The 18373-nt window shown below is 32.3% G+C and overlaps 3 protein-coding genes across 4 annotated transcripts; all 3 read left to right on the forward strand.

Moving 5' to 3' along the window:
- The first annotated feature begins 4535 nt into the window (after nucleotides 1-4535).
- Nucleotides 4536-6825, forward strand: LOC111318273 (UDP-glucose 6-dehydrogenase 5). The gene is made up of 2 exons (XM_022921034.2): nucleotides 4536-4657; nucleotides 5102-6825. Exon 2 carries the CDS (start codon nucleotides 5112-5114, stop codon nucleotides 6552-6554), a length of 1443 nt encoding a protein of 480 aa, XP_022776769.2. The 5' UTR covers nucleotides 4536-4657; nucleotides 5102-5111; the 3' UTR covers nucleotides 6555-6825.
- A 1396-nt stretch (nucleotides 6826-8221) lies between these two features.
- On the forward strand, nucleotides 8222-11520 carry LOC111318274 (uncharacterized). 2 transcript variants are annotated; one of them, XM_022921035.2, is made up of 4 exons: nucleotides 8222-8454; nucleotides 8547-8892; nucleotides 9404-9555; nucleotides 9651-11520. In XM_022921035.2, the coding sequence occupies exons 3-4, from the start codon at nucleotides 9411-9413 to the stop codon at nucleotides 11114-11116; spliced, it is 1611 nt and encodes a 536-aa protein (XP_022776770.2). In that variant the 5' UTR covers nucleotides 8222-8454; nucleotides 8547-8892; nucleotides 9404-9410; the 3' UTR covers nucleotides 11117-11520. The 2 variants fall into 2 exon arrangements, with proteins under 2 accessions (XP_022776770.2, XP_022776771.2); XM_022921036.2 differs by lacking the exon at nucleotides 8547-8892.
- Nucleotides 11521-13141: 1621 nt separating this feature from the next.
- Nucleotides 13142-16153, forward strand: LOC111318276 (uncharacterized). Its single transcript, XM_022921037.2, has one exon. It carries the CDS (start codon nucleotides 14187-14189, stop codon nucleotides 15789-15791), a length of 1605 nt encoding a protein of 534 aa, XP_022776772.2. The 5' UTR covers nucleotides 13142-14186; the 3' UTR covers nucleotides 15792-16153.
- The last annotated feature ends 2220 nt before the right edge of the window (nucleotides 16154-18373 follow it).

Below are 18373 nucleotides of genomic sequence, written 5' to 3' on the forward strand. Positions count from 1 at the left end.
TTATATACACAATTTTAAACCAAAATTTCGATTTCATCATTTTCTATTTCTTGGAATGAAGATGATGCCCCAACTTACAAACAAGAAGCATCATCATTGATGGTAGTTTCCAAATCAATTCCAAGGCCAGCTTGATCGTTGAATTCTTCATTGACCCGTCAAATTATTAAGTTGCTGATATATTGTTGACATCAAAAAATGATCATATATGTTAAATCACAGTGATCTCATTTTCTTGTATATTTCGATATGTTTTTTTAATACAAATATCAGTTATCATGTACGTAAAATATGTTTGATTTGAATGTGCATCACTAATGGTTATGGATTAATTAAATTTGTAAAAATCGAATATTTGATATGACTTAAATTTGATTCTCATTGTCAACAGTATACAATTTATAAATTTAATATGAAATTTTGTTTAATATAATCCTAAAATAAAATGTTTTTACCAAAAAATACGATTGTCCATCAATTCAACCCTTAAAACTACTGAATCTTCATAAATCAAAATAAAATGATATATAAATTTGCAGATGAAGCTCCCTTTGAATCACATCAATTGCTAGAAAAGTGGTCCCTAAGATAGTAACCAGCTTTAAACCAGGCAATTTCTCTGTCACACTCTCTCGTTTAATATTTAACAAAATCAACTTGTAGTGAGTTACATATCTGGCCTTGAAACAGCTTCTGAATACTCTGAATATTCCCACTTTTTTACTTTTTTGTATAAGAATATATAGGTCCATCTCAAACACCATAAACTATTCAGCTCATTTCCTTCTATTTGGAGTCTCTTAATTTTTTTTTTCTTTTTTTTTTCTCTTGTCTTCGATATCACTCCAACCCTCCATACCCATGTGGACTTCTTTTAACTATTTCATACAAATTTCCCTTTCAGTTTCTTTTTAGTAAAGATTAATAAAACCCATTTGTTTACTTATAAAGTTCAACTAACTCCCATAAATTATGGGTTTTTTTTAAGATGATCTAAATTTCATACAATAATACTTGCATTTTATGAAATAATATAATTACCATGCAATGCAAGCATCCAAAATTTACGACTAAATTATTAAAAGAATTTCTGAATTTTACTACTTTATGTATATAAATTGTTATTTATTTATTTATATTTACCTAGCTTTTTTAAGCTGTACAATGTACGAAATTTTTTATTATATTTTTAATAATTTTAAATTTATTTTTTAATTATTTATCTAATATCTAATAATGTATTTATAAATGTCAAGTTACATTAAAAGATAATTTATATATAATACATTATAAATGATATTGTTCATTTAAAAGAAGTTTAAACTTTTGTAAATTTTCAAGAATTATAAAAATCCTTTTTTTATTAAGAAATATTTTCTTCAATTTATTTGCTAAATACTAAAAATTTGGCTATCGCTTTTTTTTATTTAATAAAAAATTAAGAATCAATATTTAAATAGTTAAGATTAATAATTGTTTTTATTATAATGTTAATTAGGTGGTGTATATATATATATATATTTGATTAAACAACAAATCATAATTATTAATTTTGCTATAATTATTTGCTTTTTATTAATTCTTATTTTTGATATACTTTAAGTAATTATTACACAAATATATTGGACTAATAATTATTTCTATATAAGTCAACAAAATAAAGTTATTTTTTAGATAAAAAGGAAATAATAATTCTTTATGTTATGCTTAAAAACATTTTTTTGAAATATTTTTTATTTTTAATATAATTTCTAGTATTTTTTGCGAGTTAGATATGGTAGTGATCCTCATTCTTCTCATATCATCCATTATAGACAAAGAAATTCAATAATAAAAAAATATAGTAAAAGGAAATAAAAGATAAAATTTACATATTAATTTGTCAAAATTAAATATATACAATAACAAAAGCAAATATGTTAATAAATTAACAGAGAATAAAAACATTGAAAAAATGAATAAAACAAAAAATATATATAATATAAAAAGTTAATTATAATCAATCTAAGCAAAATTAAAAAAAAGTTATGGGCTAAAGAGAAATAAATAAATTAACCAAATAAATAATATAAAAATATTTGAATTAGAACATAAATAAAACATTTATTTGTTTTCAAAGCAAAAACATATTTTTATCTAATTTTTTATCAATATTTAAATATATCATATTTTTATATAAAGATATAAGCTTTTATTATTTTAAAAATACATGCTTTCTAGTCAATAATTCATTAACTTACCTAAAGTATTAAATTTAAATAATCTATTAAATAATTTTCAATTTTTGATAAATTTTTATTTGAATTTAAATAATTATCTAAAAATATTAAATTTAAATAATTTATTAAATAGAATTATTTGACTAAAAATAAAATTTTATTAAATATATATATTTAGAACTGTCATTAGATTAAAAAAAAAAAGATAAATTATGATTTAATATATTTGAATTCAAATCTTATACAAAAATTTCAATCTTAGATAGATATTGATTTTAATTTAAATAATTATCCAAAATATTGAATTTAAATAATTTATTAAAAAATTTTATTTGATAAATGAAATAATGTGTCATTAAAAGAGATTATCCACCTAGACATCTACATAAGTAATTTCAATCATGTAATCTTGTATGTTGTAATATAATATATATATATATATATATATATATATTAGATTATACCTTTATTTCAAATAAAAGATTTATTTATATTAAAAATTTATTTAGATACAAATTAAAAGATAAAAACTTATTTAGATACAAATTAAAATTTACGAACTTATTTGGATGCAAAGTAAGGTTAAAAACTTATTTGAGTGTAATAAAAGTATAAAGATTTATCTAAATAAAATGACAAAATTAAAAGAATGTTTATTATTTTAATTTAAAATGATAATTATCTTGATAACAAAATATATATATTAAAAAAAAAAAAAACTTGATCCTTCGGTTTAACAGATGCTTATAGCTGCTAAATAGGGATGGTTAAAAGGGTTTTGTAATCCAACGATTCTCTTCAAAGTTAGTTAACATGCTATTTATAGTAATATATTGGTATTTAAAATAATTAATGTGATTTTTTTAAAATTACAAGTATAAGTTATAATTATAATTAAATATTATATTCATAATTATTAAATAATCAAATAAATAAATTATTCAATAAATTAAAATATAATTAAACAAATTCAACGTAAAGTTGAAACAAAATCATACACAATAAAACTTGAATTTAAAACCTTGAAGTTTTAAAGCTTTCTCCTTACTGTTAAACCAATGCCTCTGCAACATGATCATTTTAACACAATAAAAAAAATAATTTTACAATATTATAACTTTAAAAGGTGATGCTAGAACACTTTTGGACAAAATTTATTAATTTCATATAATATTTTTAAAGGGATAATATCATGAATGATTTTTAAGATATAGTAAATATTTAATGTAATACTTAAAATTTAAAAATTTATAATATGATATCAAAATTATTAATTTGTTAATTAATATAGTACATTGAGAGCTATTTGGACACGTAAGAATGACAACTCAATCTATTTTTAATGGATTCTTCATAGCATCAATTTTTTTTAAATCGAATTTTGAGTTGGATCAAATAATAATAAAAAAATTAAAGTTAAATTTTAGATAAATCCGTTTCGTCTTGATCCAATATTTATAAAAATTAATTTTCAATTAATTAATTATTTATATATATTATTTTTTATATTTATTTAATTTTATATTTATAAAAAACTAATATTTTATATTAAAAATAATATTTTATTAATTTTGAATTTAATCAATCAAGTATGGTTTTATACAATATCGAATCGAATATAAAAAAATTTATCAGATAAGATACTATGAATATAAAATTAAATTAAATTTGAGACGAATAAAAATTTTTTTTGTTCGAAGTTATTGATATTTTTAATCACATATCATCGTTTGAAATAAAATTATATTAAAAATAAATATCTTATTAATTAATAAATTTGTAATTTAAATATTATATTAAAAAATTTTAAAATTTAAATGCTGCAAAATTTCATTATAACTAAAAAACTATTCCTAAACACTAATTAACTTACAAAAAAAATTCAACACCCAAAACTCAAAAGGAAATTAAAAGATTGACCACTTCTTTCCATGTGGGAACAAAACTGAACTTCGTGATTTTAACGGCAAAAGTAACCGGATCTGGGTTTTGTCATTATGTTAATTATTTTGCCTTTCCATTCAAAAAAAAAAAAAAAGAAGCTTTTTAACCCCTCCCCCGCTCTACACGTAGACACAGGGACACAAAAACAAAAGCTTTAACATACTTTGAATAATTAATTAATAAAATTGTTGGTAGTTAAGTGTTCGATTTTGATGGGTTAATGAAACAGAAAAAGTGTAGGAATATTGTTATAATTTATTTTTTATAAAAAAATGTGCAATGGGCCGTGGAACGGTAAAAGTACTTCCGTGGTTGGATCTTCGAGGTAAGTTAGGTGACTATATATACAGTGGAAAGGTCTTAGATCTCCTCGTTCTTCACCTCAAGATCTTTCCCATTTCCCTCCCTCTTCCTTTCTTCTTCTTCCTCACCCAGATTTTCTTTCTTTTCTTCCTTTTTTTTTTCTTTGATCTAACAGCTCAAGACCCAGAAAGGTAAATCTCCATTTTCTTCATTATTTTGGGTCTTACTTCATTTCTTTTTGGGTTTATGGTATTTGGGTTTTGTTAATTGGTGGATCTGTTGTTGGTACCATTGTTTTTTTGGTTAGATCTCATGGTTAAATGTGTTTACTGAAATTTTTGTTTGCTGTTAAAATGAATTACTTAATTGGCTGCATTTTTGTTCTAGTCTTTTAATGTTCTTTTTTTTTTTTTTTTCATTTGGGAAACCACAGATCTGATTTCTTTCACTATTTCATCAATATTTGGCTTGTATTTTGTTCTTTGAATTAAGCTTTAAAACGCCAACTTTTGTTTGTTAGAGAAATTCATTTTTGTTTGCATGAGAAATAGAGCTCAGATAAGCAACGTATGGCCGACACCATTATTTGCTAATTCCGACGTTTAATTCTTAAATTGGACGTTTTTATGTTGCAGGATATTGAAAATGGTGAAGATCTGTTGCATTGGAGCTGGATATGTCGGTGGGCCTACTATGGCTGTCATTGCACTGAAATGCCCTGAAATTGAAGTGGCTGTTGTGGATATTTCTGTGTCAAGAATTAATGCCTGGAATAGTGATGCGCTCCCAATCTACGAGCCGGGTCTAGACGAGGTGGTGAAGCAGTGCAGAGGAAAAAACCTTTTCTTTAGTACCGATGTGGAGAAGCATGTTTCCGAGGCTGATATAGTGTTTGTTTCGGTTAACACCCCAACCAAAACTCAAGGTCTTGGAGCTGGGAAAGCGGCTGATCTGACCTACTGGGAGAGTGCTGCTCGTATGATTGCTGATGTATCGAAATCTAACAAGATTGTGGTTGAGAAATCAACAGTTCCTGTTAAAACAGCCGAGGCAATAGAGAAAATTTTGACCCACAATAGCAAAGGCATCAACTTTCAGATTCTCTCGAACCCTGAATTCCTTGCTGAGGGAACTGCAATTCAGGACCTATTCAATCCTGATCGAGTTCTTATAGGAGGCAGGGAGACTCCAGAAGGTAAAAAGGCAGTAGAAGCATTGAGGGATGTTTATGCCCACTGGGTGCCTGTGGACCGGATCATATGCACCAACCTATGGTCCGCTGAGCTGTCAAAGCTTGCTGCCAATGCCTTCTTGGCACAGAGAATCTCTTCTGTTAATGCTATGTCAGCATTGTGTGAGGCGACTGGTGCTGATGTGAGCCAAGTGTCTCATGCAGTTGGGAAGGATACAAGAATAGGACCCAAGTTCTTGAATGCTAGTGTGGGTTTTGGTGGATCTTGTTTCCAAAAGGATATTCTGAACTTGGTCTATATCTGTGAGTGCAATGGCCTCCCAGATGTAGCAAATTACTGGAAACAAGTCATTAAGGTGAATGACTACCAGAAAACTCGTTTTGTGAACCGAATTGTTTCCTCAATGTTTAACACAGTTTCAGGGAAGAAGATTGCCATTCTTGGATTTGCTTTCAAGAAGGACACTGGTGACACAAGGGAGACCCCAGCAATCGATGTGTGCAAAGGGCTGTTAGGTGACAAGGCTAGACTGAGCATATACGACCCTCAAGTCAATGAAGAGCAGATTCAGAGGGATCTTTCAATGAAGAAGTTCGATTGGGACCATCCAGTTCATCTTCAGCCAATGAGCCCCACTTCTATCAAGCAAGTTAGTGTTGTTTGGGATGCCTATGAGGCAACTAAGGATGCTCATGGGATTTGCATTCTGACAGAGTGGGACGAGTTTAAAACCCTGGATTACCAAAGGATTTATGAGAACATGCAGAAGCCTGCGTTCGTCTTTGATGGCCGGAACATAGTGGACGTAGCTAAGCTGAGGGAAATTGGGTTTATTGTCTACTCCATTGGCAAGCCATTGGATCAATGGCTTAAGGACATGCCTGCTGTGGCATAGATCGAATTCTGAAGCAACTTGTGTGGGGTCGAGCTAGAACTGATAATTGAGAGACGTACAACCCCATGATATATCTTTTTTCCAATTACATTTTACTTCTAGTTTTAAGATTCCGCCATTTCCACATATACTGGGTTACTTGACACAGTAGTGTCTATTTGTCTTTAGCCGGTAGAATATCTGATTGGTTATTGGCTTAATGTAATAAGACCTTTACCAGTGATTTTATACCAGTTATCTTATGCACGAATCATGATACTTGTTCATTGAATTACACAGTTTCTGAAACTGATGTGAATTTTCTAATGATGTTGCTCGGAGATGTTAGATTATTCTTGGTCACGAGGTGTTGATTTGATGTTGCAACTATCCTCTGAATAAGATTAACTGAGCAAATACCAATTCATTAAAGTTTTAGGTTTGCTTACACGAAAAGTTGAAAGGTTTTGTTCTAATTGTTGCTTTAAAAAAAATGAACTGAAAAGGAATGACATTGAGCAAAAAAACAAAAAGCATTAATATTCATATCTTAATTAAGTCCGAAATAATGTACAGGTCTCTTAATGGGTGTTGAAGTTTTTGGCAAGTTAGGAATTCAATGCATGGTGTCAAGTACAGAGAGATGACCAAAATTACAGGTTGAAGCTTTCTTTCCACCCCATGGATTAAAGCCCAAAGCAATGGTAACAATTATTGGTTATTACTTATTAGTACTACGTTTTACCTAATTTAGGCAGCATGAGGGATTGGTAGCCAAAATTGCCTGGAATAAAGGGCGGCAGCAGCCAAAGGACTTCCTTTCGCTAGATTTTAATTAAGATTGACGTCAATAGAATCCTAACCCTATAAGCCCATTGGAAGCTCTGTTAATTACATCTAGGATAGCCGCATCTGACCTTTCATGCTTTGATGGGATGGTTTGAAATTTAAATTACATTATTGATTATTAATTGAATTTAAAATTAAATTAAATTAATCCGTACAATTATTTTTTTAAAAAATTATTAAGTTTAGATTTTAAATTTTAATATGTATAATTTTTTTATTTATTGTTGATTTATGATGTGAATTCTTAAATATTATTCAACCTTGTAATTTTTTTTTCTATTAATTTTTTTTACATGTGATGTTAAATAATATTTTTTTAAAAAATTTATTTAATAATAAAATAACATTTGATTTATTTTATTAATAAAATGATATTATTTAATTTATTAATAATATATAAAATTTATATATCCACAATACCTCAAATATAAATTCAATATTAAATTCTAACCGTTAATGTAGCTTTTATGATTAAAAAAATCTCTTCAATAATTAAATCATTGCTTATGTTTTTAAGTAAAGCTGTGTTCAATATATATTTCCCTGACATATGATATGGATGGTAAATTGATTTTTTTTTTAGAAAAGAAAATTAGAAAATAAGATGTTATGATAATTTAAAAATAATAATAATAATTAGGAAAAAATAGTAAAATATGATTATTTTAATTTATTATTCTATATTATATTTTTCTAAGGACCTTTAGGTATTTTCAATGAGAAGCGGACCGGTTTAGCTTAAATACGGTCCAAAAGATTTTGGTATCCATAATTAACCCAATCCGGTTTGCCTATTGGACCGCCTCCTATACAAAAAGCCCTAGAACCGTGCTCTCTCTTCTTCTTATCGCCTCTTAACCCCTTTTCTCGATCCCCAAATTAACCAGAAAATCTATCTCCGATTTTCTCATAATTTCTTTCTCTAATCTGTAAATCACGTAAATATCTTTTCAATTCTCGTTCTTCCCTCTCGACCGATCTCTCTTTCTTTTGCGGCCGTTGATTTTACGCTTTTCTAGGGTTAGGGTTCTTCGATCTCCTCGATCTAGCCCTTTTTGCTCCTTCATATCTGGTGGGTTTTAGTTTTCTCTTCGATTTATATTGATTTTCCATTTTGATTGGGTCTAATTTTTCAAGATCGTTCTCGATTCGTTTTCTTTTTAGGGTTTAGATCTGTCGGTTCGTTAGGGTTCGTATCTATCTGTGAATTCCTTGGGGCTTTTGGTGTCTTCAGTGCGGCGTGATTGCTTTGAGGAGTTTTGTGCAGCGACTTTATCGTTTCCTCGGCGAATTGGGAATTTAGGGTTAGGGTTTTCTAGTAAATTTGGGGCTTCTCCTGGTAGTCAAAGTAACTAGGGAAAACGCGTTTTTCTGTAGTGAAATCAATTTTAGTGCGTAATTAAGTGCTATCCTGGTCTCAATTGAGGCTTCTAGGAGGTTTTAATTAATCCCTTGTTTTTTTGAGCGCCACTTCTAGCAGCTTAAGATTTCTATTCAACACAATTTAGAGGTAATTGACTTCGCTAATTTATTATTATTATTTTTTTACCGTTTTTAAGTGGTTAATATGTTAATTCTTGCTTTTATCACTCATAATTTACTAATTGTCGATTTATTAACCCTTTTAGCTCACGATGCAGAATGAAATTATTTAATTATAAATGGAAAAATTCCTTTCTTTTTGGTTATGTTCTACTTGTACAGTGAAATGGCATTTGCATTGTAATTAATACTAATAGCATGGTGCTTTCAAGCACTGTTACATCGAAGTTTTCTTTATTTAAAAACGAGTTTCAAGTTAATTGTATGTTTGTTACTTGTATTAAGTATGTTGTGACATATGCTTAATCTTGAAGTACTCTTTTTTTTTTTTTTTGGTTTGCTATTGCATGTGTTTTTTTTTTGTCTTACATTGTGTCACTGAGCACTTGCTGTTAAACTCTGTGATTGATTTGCTTTCTATCTTTATTAAAATTATTATTATCTTACCTTCCCTTTATAATTAATTGTTTGTCCCACAGGTGGTAAATGGGATATAAGCGGCCTTTTGACAATGAGGAGCTGCAAGAGCTTCCTTTCAAGAATCCAAGACAGTTTGACTATAGCAACAAGCTGACTCAGTTTGCTGATACTATTCCCTGTAGTAATACTCCTCAGAAACCTAATATTTCAGGTAATGTGTTCTGTGACTGTTCTTTTTTTTTATGAATGATTCATATTCTGCTGCATGGGTTTAATATTGATGTGATCCTCCTCTGTGTGATACAGTAGTTGTTGAGGGTGGATTTTGTAAATACCATTGGGATGAAGCATTTGAATCCTATGCTCTTAATGATGTTACTCATTTGGTTGACAAGGATTTTGAGAGTGGTGCTCCCTTATCTTTGGTCACTAGCACTTCTAGTGAGGAAGATAGAGGTACTGAGGCAGCAGCTATTTTGCCTGTTTCTCCAGAATATTTTGACTTTGATTTCCCACGAAGAATGTTTACTCCTGTTGAGGATGCCTATTATTTACTCGTGGATCGGTCTCCTCGAAAACAAGTTCCGCTTGGGCCAAATCATCAAGCCTATGTTCCATCGTGGGACAGGCACATTAAGAAGGATAAGTTTGCTCAGAATGATACACTGGACACCACTGATAATGACAATGAAGAGATTGTGATGGGAACATGTGTCATTCCAATGCCTGACTCAGATTTATCCACAAACAACAGTGGCAAAGTTGGTGCTGGCAGAACTGACTGTAGCTGCCTGGATAGGGGCTCTTTGAGATGTGTGCAACAGCATGTCATGGAGGCACGGGAAAAACTACGAAAATCCCTTGGGCATGAAAAATTTGTGAAGCTGGGGTTTTATGACATGGGAGAGGATGTAGCATATAAATGGAGTGAAGAAGATGAAGAGATCTTTCGTGAGGTTGTTTACGCTAATCCTTTATCTTTGGGTAAGAAGTTTTGGAAGCACTTGACAGTGGTTTTCCCATCACGATCCAAGAGGGAGCTTGTCAGCTATTATTTCAATGTCTTTATCCTTCAGAGACGAGCTGTTCAGAACAGATCCAGTATTCTAGACATTGACAGTGATGATGATGAGTGGTATGGAAATCAACAGGCTTATGAAGTTCAAGCTTTAGAGGAAGATGAAGACTCTGCTATTGAGTCTCTTGCCGATCAGGAAGATCTGGCAAACCATGGAAGAAGTTGTCTTGATGGTGATGATGATGATGATGATGACAATGATGATGATAATGGTGACTCTAATGGTGATATTGATGTTGGAGATTATAGCAGTGCTGAAACCAGAGAGGATTATGGTGTAAATCTTTTCTTAAAAGGACATGTCGCAAATTCATTTGATGGGAGCAGGTTTGATCCTATTTTTCAACAAACAGACAATGTTTCGGAGAGAGAGGAAGATTTCAATGTACAGGATGACTCATGCATGTCTTTTGAGTTTCAGCCAAACATGGGTGACTCTCATAGTCTGATCGACACAAAAGCCAATTTGCATGTTAGTGGAATGAAGACTGAGCTTAGCAAGTGTTTACAGAGTAAACTAGATGGGTCTAGTGAACTGGTGAGCCATGTGTATTTATTGGACACTTGTGATGCGAAAATCTGGGATGGTAGGTATCCTACGGCTTCAACAAAAGGGATTGATCTCCAGCCCACATGCAACATTATTGAAGAGATTTTTGGACAAGACGCATGGGACAACCAGAGAGAGAAATGAGTAATCATCAGATAGTGGCTCTTGAAAAGTCCCTAAGATTTTGGTTTTTATTTTTTCTTCTTTTCTATTTCCCGGCAAATTCATTTACCAAATGTATTTTGCTTCTGCATGTTAAAGTGGTCTTAATGGGATCTTTCTGCTTTTGTAAATGACACAGCAATACAGCCCTCTACCTTTCTCCGGAGTCCAAAAGCTGAGGGTAGTCCATTCTTGGATTCTTGAGCTCAAATTTGTTAGAATCTTTCTGTGGATAAAATAACCGTGATTGAATGGCATTGACTTGTATAAAAGTATCGGTGTTGCCTCGTATATACCTAGCTCTTGTAGAGGCTTTCATCTTTTGCTATGTTCTATTATTTTTACAGAAGAAAATAAAGTTGAGGATGGTTCATCATTCATGTTTATCATGGTGATCTTTATTTCTTGATTGTGTTCATGCTTGGCCGTGCTTCTTCACGTATTCCTCATTCTAACTGGTTAGACTATAACTTCGAAGCAGTTGACATATGAGGTCAACATAAAAGGAAGTTCCAAGCTCTAGTTTTGGTTTACAGCTAAGTTTGGGACACAAGTGAGAGGAAGAGAAAAACCCTTCCCAGCCAGAATAAACCTGATAAGTTTTAGTTCTCAATCCTCTGTATTAGCATTGCGTGCTAAACGGGATACATATATGTCAAGTCATCTTAACCCATCAAAGTTATTAGTAGGAAACCAACTCAAATAGTCATTTTGCTTAGTCCTTTTCATAATCATCTTTCAGCACTCAACAGGCCAGTATGTATTTTAGTCGTGCCTTTCAAACTGACTTCACTTTATTGGCCTCATTATCAGTGGAAATCGTCTTCTTTATCTCCAAAGTCAAGCTTTCAAAGATGGTATTGACTTTCAAAACTTGGGAAAATTTTTACTCGGTTTTTTGGCCCCCTTTTGTTCAGCTCCAAATATGATATCTTTACTCCAAAGAATAAAATAAAGAAAAGAACCCAATGCCTTGTGTCACCTTGAATCCAACCCCAATTATCTAATGTCAAAGAAACCTACAACTTGGTAAAAAAAAATGTTGGATACTAAAACAAAAGCCAATTCTCCTCTCTTTTTTTCCCTTTTTTTTTTCACTCCACCTTTGAAAAACCTTAAAGGGTGGTTAAATATGACCCTTCCATGATCAACTTTTGCATTAGTTCCACTTTCTTGAGGAATTTATGGGGCAATAATTGTTGGTCCAGGGTGAAGTTATTAATCAAAAGTTAAGTCCTCCGACCTCGGTGCACACGTAAAAAATGAACCTAGTCAAGGAAGTTACATTGCACGACAGGCACGGGGGCAGAGAATACTAAATAAAGAAAAGATAAAGTGGGATTGGCACATCATATTCACATTTGAGATCAGCACAAGAAGGCCTTGACTTGATCTTGGATGAGATATATTTTAGGGTTCAAATTATGAATCATTTATATTTAGGCATATCATTTAGCTGTGACATTGCTGCTTGAATTTCAAGTGAACTATTGTTGTTTTTCAGTGTTTGGTGAGATGTGGCACAGCTGAGCATGGACAATAACACTATGCTTTTCCAAGTACATTATTCCCATTACTCCAAACTATGGATTATCAATTTTCTTTTTGGGTACATAACTTAGACAATCATTTTACCATCAAATTTCCTTTTTCTAGCAAATACCCTTTTTTATGAATGGGTTACAGTTTTTGGCATTTGGCTTAAGTTAGCCATTATAGATAATGGAAACCAATCAATAGTGATAGCCATGATTTAATGTCCAATGGCTCTCTAATATTAAAGATGCAGCCCATTTTTAATCCAAGATATACCCAAAAATAATTTTACAGGAATAACATAATTAAAAACTTAAATTTAATTGTACGTTTAATTTATATTTAAAATTATCATGATTTTAACTCTAATAATTAAAACTATGAGTCTAGTACTCTGTTAATAGATCATACTACTATTGACAATTTAGCTATAATTTTCGTATGAAAAATATGTGAAAGTTTGACTGTTTGATTCTGTCAAAGGTAGCATGAACATAGAATTCCCAATATATGATTCTGTCAAAGGTAACATAGAATTGAACAAATGCAAGAAAAATATATTTAAAAAGAAAAAAAATTGAGAAGAGAGATAAAGAAAAATGGAAGGCCAACCATAATGTAACCTCTTTGCATATGCATGATCCCTTTTAGTGGAGGCAAATGCAGGAAGCTGAAAGCCAAATAACGGTTGGAGATTCTGACCTTTCACTTGTGTGAGCTTGCAAGAAAGACAAAGTTAAGGGATAGTTTGGATGTGGCTGCTGCTTCAGTTTGGTACTTGCCATATGTAAATGTTAAATCCATTTAATCTAGTACTCCTCACTCATTGGGATCTTCAACTCCCTCAAAGAACAGAAAGAAAAGCCCAGAAATCTTGGCCGTTCAATCCATCAACGAATGGTTCTCACTTGATTACACGTGCTGCCTATCTTTTCTTCCCCTTTTAATCTTTGGCTTCCATGCATGGAATTCTCCTCCAACTATAACACAAAAACAAAGGGGAGAGAGAAAGAGAAAGCGTCATGGTTTTTTTGCTTTGATTGTTCTTCTTATAGGCCTGTTCATCGCATCATTGGCGACCCATCTCCTTTCAAAATCTTTATTTTTCTCATTTAAAAAGCCATTAAAAGCTTTTTGTTTTTTGTTAAACCATTGGAAGGTGTTGAGGTTAAAAAAAAAAAGATTTAAAGAGTTTCTTTTTGTGGGTCGGATCTCTTTGTTGTACTTAAAACAAAGAACTGTCACATCTCAACTCCTGATTCTCGTCTGATCATCTCCACCCAAACAAAAGCAAGAAACTTTGTGATCTGTTTTCTCTGCTCTTTGATCTGGATTCTGATTCTTGTTTCCTATGCTTGCTTCTTCAGTCTTCACTATTAAAGGCGTCTTCTTGGTCACAACGAAGATCATGAAAAATGCAGTCTTTTGAAGATTTGAGGTAAGAAATGAGCTACTGATCCTGTTTCCTTTACTTGGTATTTTCTGTTTTTCAGTGATCACCTTCCATTGATTTTTAATGGAACAAAATCAAGAGAAGAAGTTTGTTTGCAAGTTTTGCAACAAGAGGTACCCATGTGGGAAGTCCTTAGGTGGTCACATAAGGACTCATATGAATAATGAGAATTCTGCTGAAGCAGAGGAAGGGGCAGCTGAACTCTCCATAAACAAGCTTCTTTCCAGCAGTAATGTAAGAAACACCAACAGAGTTGCTGAGGCTGAAGCTGGTGGCCAATCTGCTGCTTATGGTCTGAGGGAGAACCCCAAGAAAACCAAGAGGTTTTCTGATTCAGGCAACGCTTGTGTACTCAAAGAGATGATTTGTAAAGAATGTGGTAAGGGTTTCCAATCATTGAAAGCTCTTTGTGGTCACTTGGCTTGTCACTCGGAGAAAGAGAGGGTCTTTCAGAAGTTTGAGGATCATTCAGGTAATAGTGAAAAACAGAAGATGATAATGGATAGTCAGTCAGATACTGAAACATCGGCTCCAAGTAGGAGGAGGAGATCCAAAAGAATAAGGTACAAGCCAATGGGCGTTTACTCTAATAATTCAGTTTCTTTGGCAAATGGTTCTTCTTCTGTATCAGAGATAGAGCAAGAACAAGAAGAGGTGGCTATGTGTTTGATGATGCTGTCAAGGGATTCTAGTTGTAAGAAAGGATTGAATTCGATTGCTGACTCTTCAGATAACAATTCTGTCGTTTTGGAAGCTAAATCATCGTCTATTGATGTGAGGATTACTATTAAGAATGACATGAAATGTGTTTCTAACGGTGGTGAGTTTCTGAAGATGAAAAAACAAAGAGACAGCAAGTTGAAATCTGTTGAGTCCGGTCCTTCTTCTGAGAATACTGATTCTGGGTATTTTAGGAATGGGCACAAGAAGGTGGAATCAGATGTTTCTGTCGATGGGTTTCTCAAGAAAGTTGAATTTAAGAAACTTAAGGTGGAGTCTGGATCTGGGTTTGAGGACTTTGATGCAAAATTTGGGAAGGGATTGAGTAAACTCAAATGTGAGAAAACTGAATTTCCGAAGGATTTGGTTAGTGAAGTAGGAGATAATCGAGCAGATAGAGCTTTGACCAAGTATGATTTAAGAAGAAGTGCCAAGAATGATTATTCCAGTCCTGAATTTTTCTGCAACAGTTCTCCAAAGGGAAGCAAATATGAATGTTTGACCTGTAACAAGACCTTCGATTCCCACAGGGCTCTTGGAGGACACAGAGCAAGCCATACAAAGGTTAACGACTGCAGTGAGTCAATACATGAGAGTGGTGGAGAATGCTTAGCAAATTATTCTTTTCCTTTTCCAATGACTGATAGCAAAGTTACCAAGTCTTCATATGGAAAAAGCCAAAGTACTCCTCGTGGTTCATCTGGCAATGCTGAGAAAAGACTGGGATCAAAGAAAAACAAGGGGCATGAATGTCCATTCTGCTTCAGGGTTTTCAGGTCAGGCCAAGCTTTAGGAGGTCACAAAAGGTCCCATTTCGTTGGAGGTTCCGAGGACAGAACATTGGTGATCAAGCAAGACTCACCAGAGATGCCAGCTCTAATCGATCTTAACCTTCCAGCTCCTATTGAGGAAGATGCAATTGGGAATGCTGGGTTCATGCCATGGTAGATTGGAAGCACCAGAAGCATGACTCTTGCTGGTATAGCAAAGTGGGTTTTGATGTTCTAAATGAGAAAATTTTTGGGCATAGGTTCGTTCAACATGATGCAAGAGATTTTAGAGTGTATAGACAAGTAAATTTAATTTTTTGTGTTTTCCCTGGGCTTCAAATTCAAGTTGGTCTTTTGCTAAGGTAAATGTTCCTCATCTGTTGCTTTTGAACTGTGAAGAGCAGGTTCTCTTGCATTTGGAAGTTCTTTTCTTTTGATTTTATCTAATGTTCTTGGATTAAATCTTCATTCTTACAACTTTCATTTCTTTGTCCATCTATTTTATCTTGAAACATTATCAACTATGTTTCCTGTTTAGAACACCATTTTCCATGTTAAAGTACTTTCAGCTCTGGGTTGCTCCAAATCTGTCAGATAGGGTCTTTTAGGAAGCAAACTCAAGAGCCAGTGGCTTCTGTTTTTGAACTTATATGATAAAAGCTTTTACTTTAAACCTTTCACACAGGCAGGCAATTATATTTTGTCCTTGACATAACCAAACTCACTGTTGAAGTGTTGCTTTAAAAGAATCAAGGACCACCTGCTTTATGGGGAAACATTAAAGAAAGTGTCATTCCATGGAGTGGAAGAGAAGTTTCCTCTAAAATTTACATGCCCCAGGAACTGTACACGCACATTTAATTGCTTCACAAATATTTGTATCTGTTAAGACAATCCAAGATGTACCCTTTTGTTTGTTCCAACTCTCTTTGAAACATACTCTTAGGGAAATGCCATTAGATCATCTTTAATGCTCTCTTTTTTCTTTACAACAAAGGAAAGGTTCTCCTTCCAGCCACATCATAATATGCTCAAATGACCTTGTTTATCACATTGTTCTCTCCCATTGAATATAATTCAAGAATTTAGGTCAGCCCCCATACCGGCGTGTAAAGTAGGCAGTTTCCATGAAAATTGTCCCTTGCTAAGCTATTGAGATGGCATTGAAAGAGGGGAATATATGGAGCGATTGTAATTACACTTGGGTTTGAAGACATGTTAGAAGATAATGAGGCTTTGGAATCATGAGGAATCAAAGCTGATCTTTCACTTTTTATTATTCAAGAAGGAATTGTGGCTCTCAAAGGTGGTTGAATTTGTCAACTACCATTAAACAAAATAAACCCCAATCTACATTGTTATGTTTCATATGCTTTCTTTTAATTTGACAGGGTGGTAGAATTTCTTATTCATCTTTATTCCAGCACACCATGTCCCTTGTGTTAGTTGCTTCCTATTATATTCTCTTATCCTTTGATTGTGTCTGCTTGAGTGAGTGAGAGAGAGAGAGAGAGAGCACTTTATGGTGTTTCTTTGCTTGGATTGGATGGACTTCAAATTTGATGGTATCTGGTTGAATCATGAAGCAAGTGATTGAGGCATTAAAATTTGGGTCATGATCCAATCATAGATGAGCCCATTAGGAAGTGATGGAAAATCAACATTGAGCTCAAATGTTAGTTGCTATCTTGATAAAAACTTGTTGGTTGGCCCAAACCATCAATATTCTTCCATTTGAAAAAAGATGAAGCATCTAATTATCAGGTGACCTTATGTTCCTGTTATGATATCTTCAACCCAAACATTACTTATCATGTGAATAGGCAAGTGAGATCCCACCATTCTCCATTACCGAAACTAACAAGCACTAACAAACATCAATTAGTCACCACTGTTAGCCGTACAAAATTTGTGAATCTTGCAGTTGAAAAATGAGCATAAATTTGAGCAGTGAACTCCTGTTGGCTTTTGCCATTAAGTTGAGTGAGTTACGAGTGGCTAAGGTTTGCCGTTTTTAGGGGATTAGAGATGGGGCCTCCCCTTAACTGCCTGTGCTTTGCCCTGTGATTGATGGTTCAGATTGTGGACCATAGAATCCAGCCCTAATCAATCAGCATGATTGTGATAATTTAATGGGCTTCTTTGCCTTCGGCTTTGTACACTGTTTGCTGTGGACCACTATTAGAGATGACAGCATATTGAAACGAGATAGGATTTTTCTTGTCCTAAATTTAATTTGATTTTATATTTATAATATTTAAATTTAATTTGATTTGATAATTTTTTTATATTTTAATACTCGAATTTAATTTGATTTGATATTATATAAAATCGTACTTGATTCGATTCAAATTTAATAAAATATTATTTTTTAAAATATAAAATATTATTTTTAATGTAAATATAAAATTAAATAATATATTAATATAAAATTAATATATTAATTAAAAATAATTATATGTCGGATTGAATCGAAACGAATTTATCTAAAATCAGATCTCGACTTTGTTTCATAATTATTTGACCCAAAACCTCATTTAAAAAAAAATCAATCTTAAAAGATCAAATAAAATCAAAACTCGTCGAAAACAAATTAGGCTACCATCGCTTACCACCATTGCTATGGTCATGACTCAAAAGTACTTTAAAGAATGAAGATTACTAATTTGCTATTCCCATCCCATAAGAAGAAATTAAGATATCCAAGGAACATAAGAGGTTAAATAAAATACCATTTTAACGATTTTTTTTTTTTTTTGC

The sequence above is a fragment of the Durio zibethinus genome, chromosome 2, assembly GCF_047325235.1.
Source record: "Durio zibethinus cultivar Kanyao isolate XHJ-2024 chromosome 2, ASM4732523v1, whole genome shotgun sequence".
NCBI lineage: Eukaryota > Viridiplantae > Streptophyta > Magnoliopsida > Malvales > Malvaceae > Durio > Durio zibethinus.

Bases quoted from the DNA above. Each gene is read 5' to 3' on its own strand.
- LOC111318273 (XM_022921034.2), top strand. From the start codon at position 5,112: ATGGTGAAGATCTGTTGCATTGGAGCTGGATATGTCGGTGGGCCTACT.
- LOC111318274 (XM_022921035.2), top strand. From the start codon at position 9,411: ATGGGATATAAGCGGCCTTTTGACAATGAGGAGCTGCAAGAGCTTCCT. The intron at 9,556-9,650 runs GTAATGTGTTCT...TGTGTGATACAG, and splicing joins TCAGAAACCTAATATTTCAG to TAGTTGTTGAGGGTGGATTT.
- LOC111318276 (XM_022921037.2), top strand. From the start codon at position 14,187: ATGGAACAAAATCAAGAGAAGAAGTTTGTTTGCAAGTTTTGCAACAAG.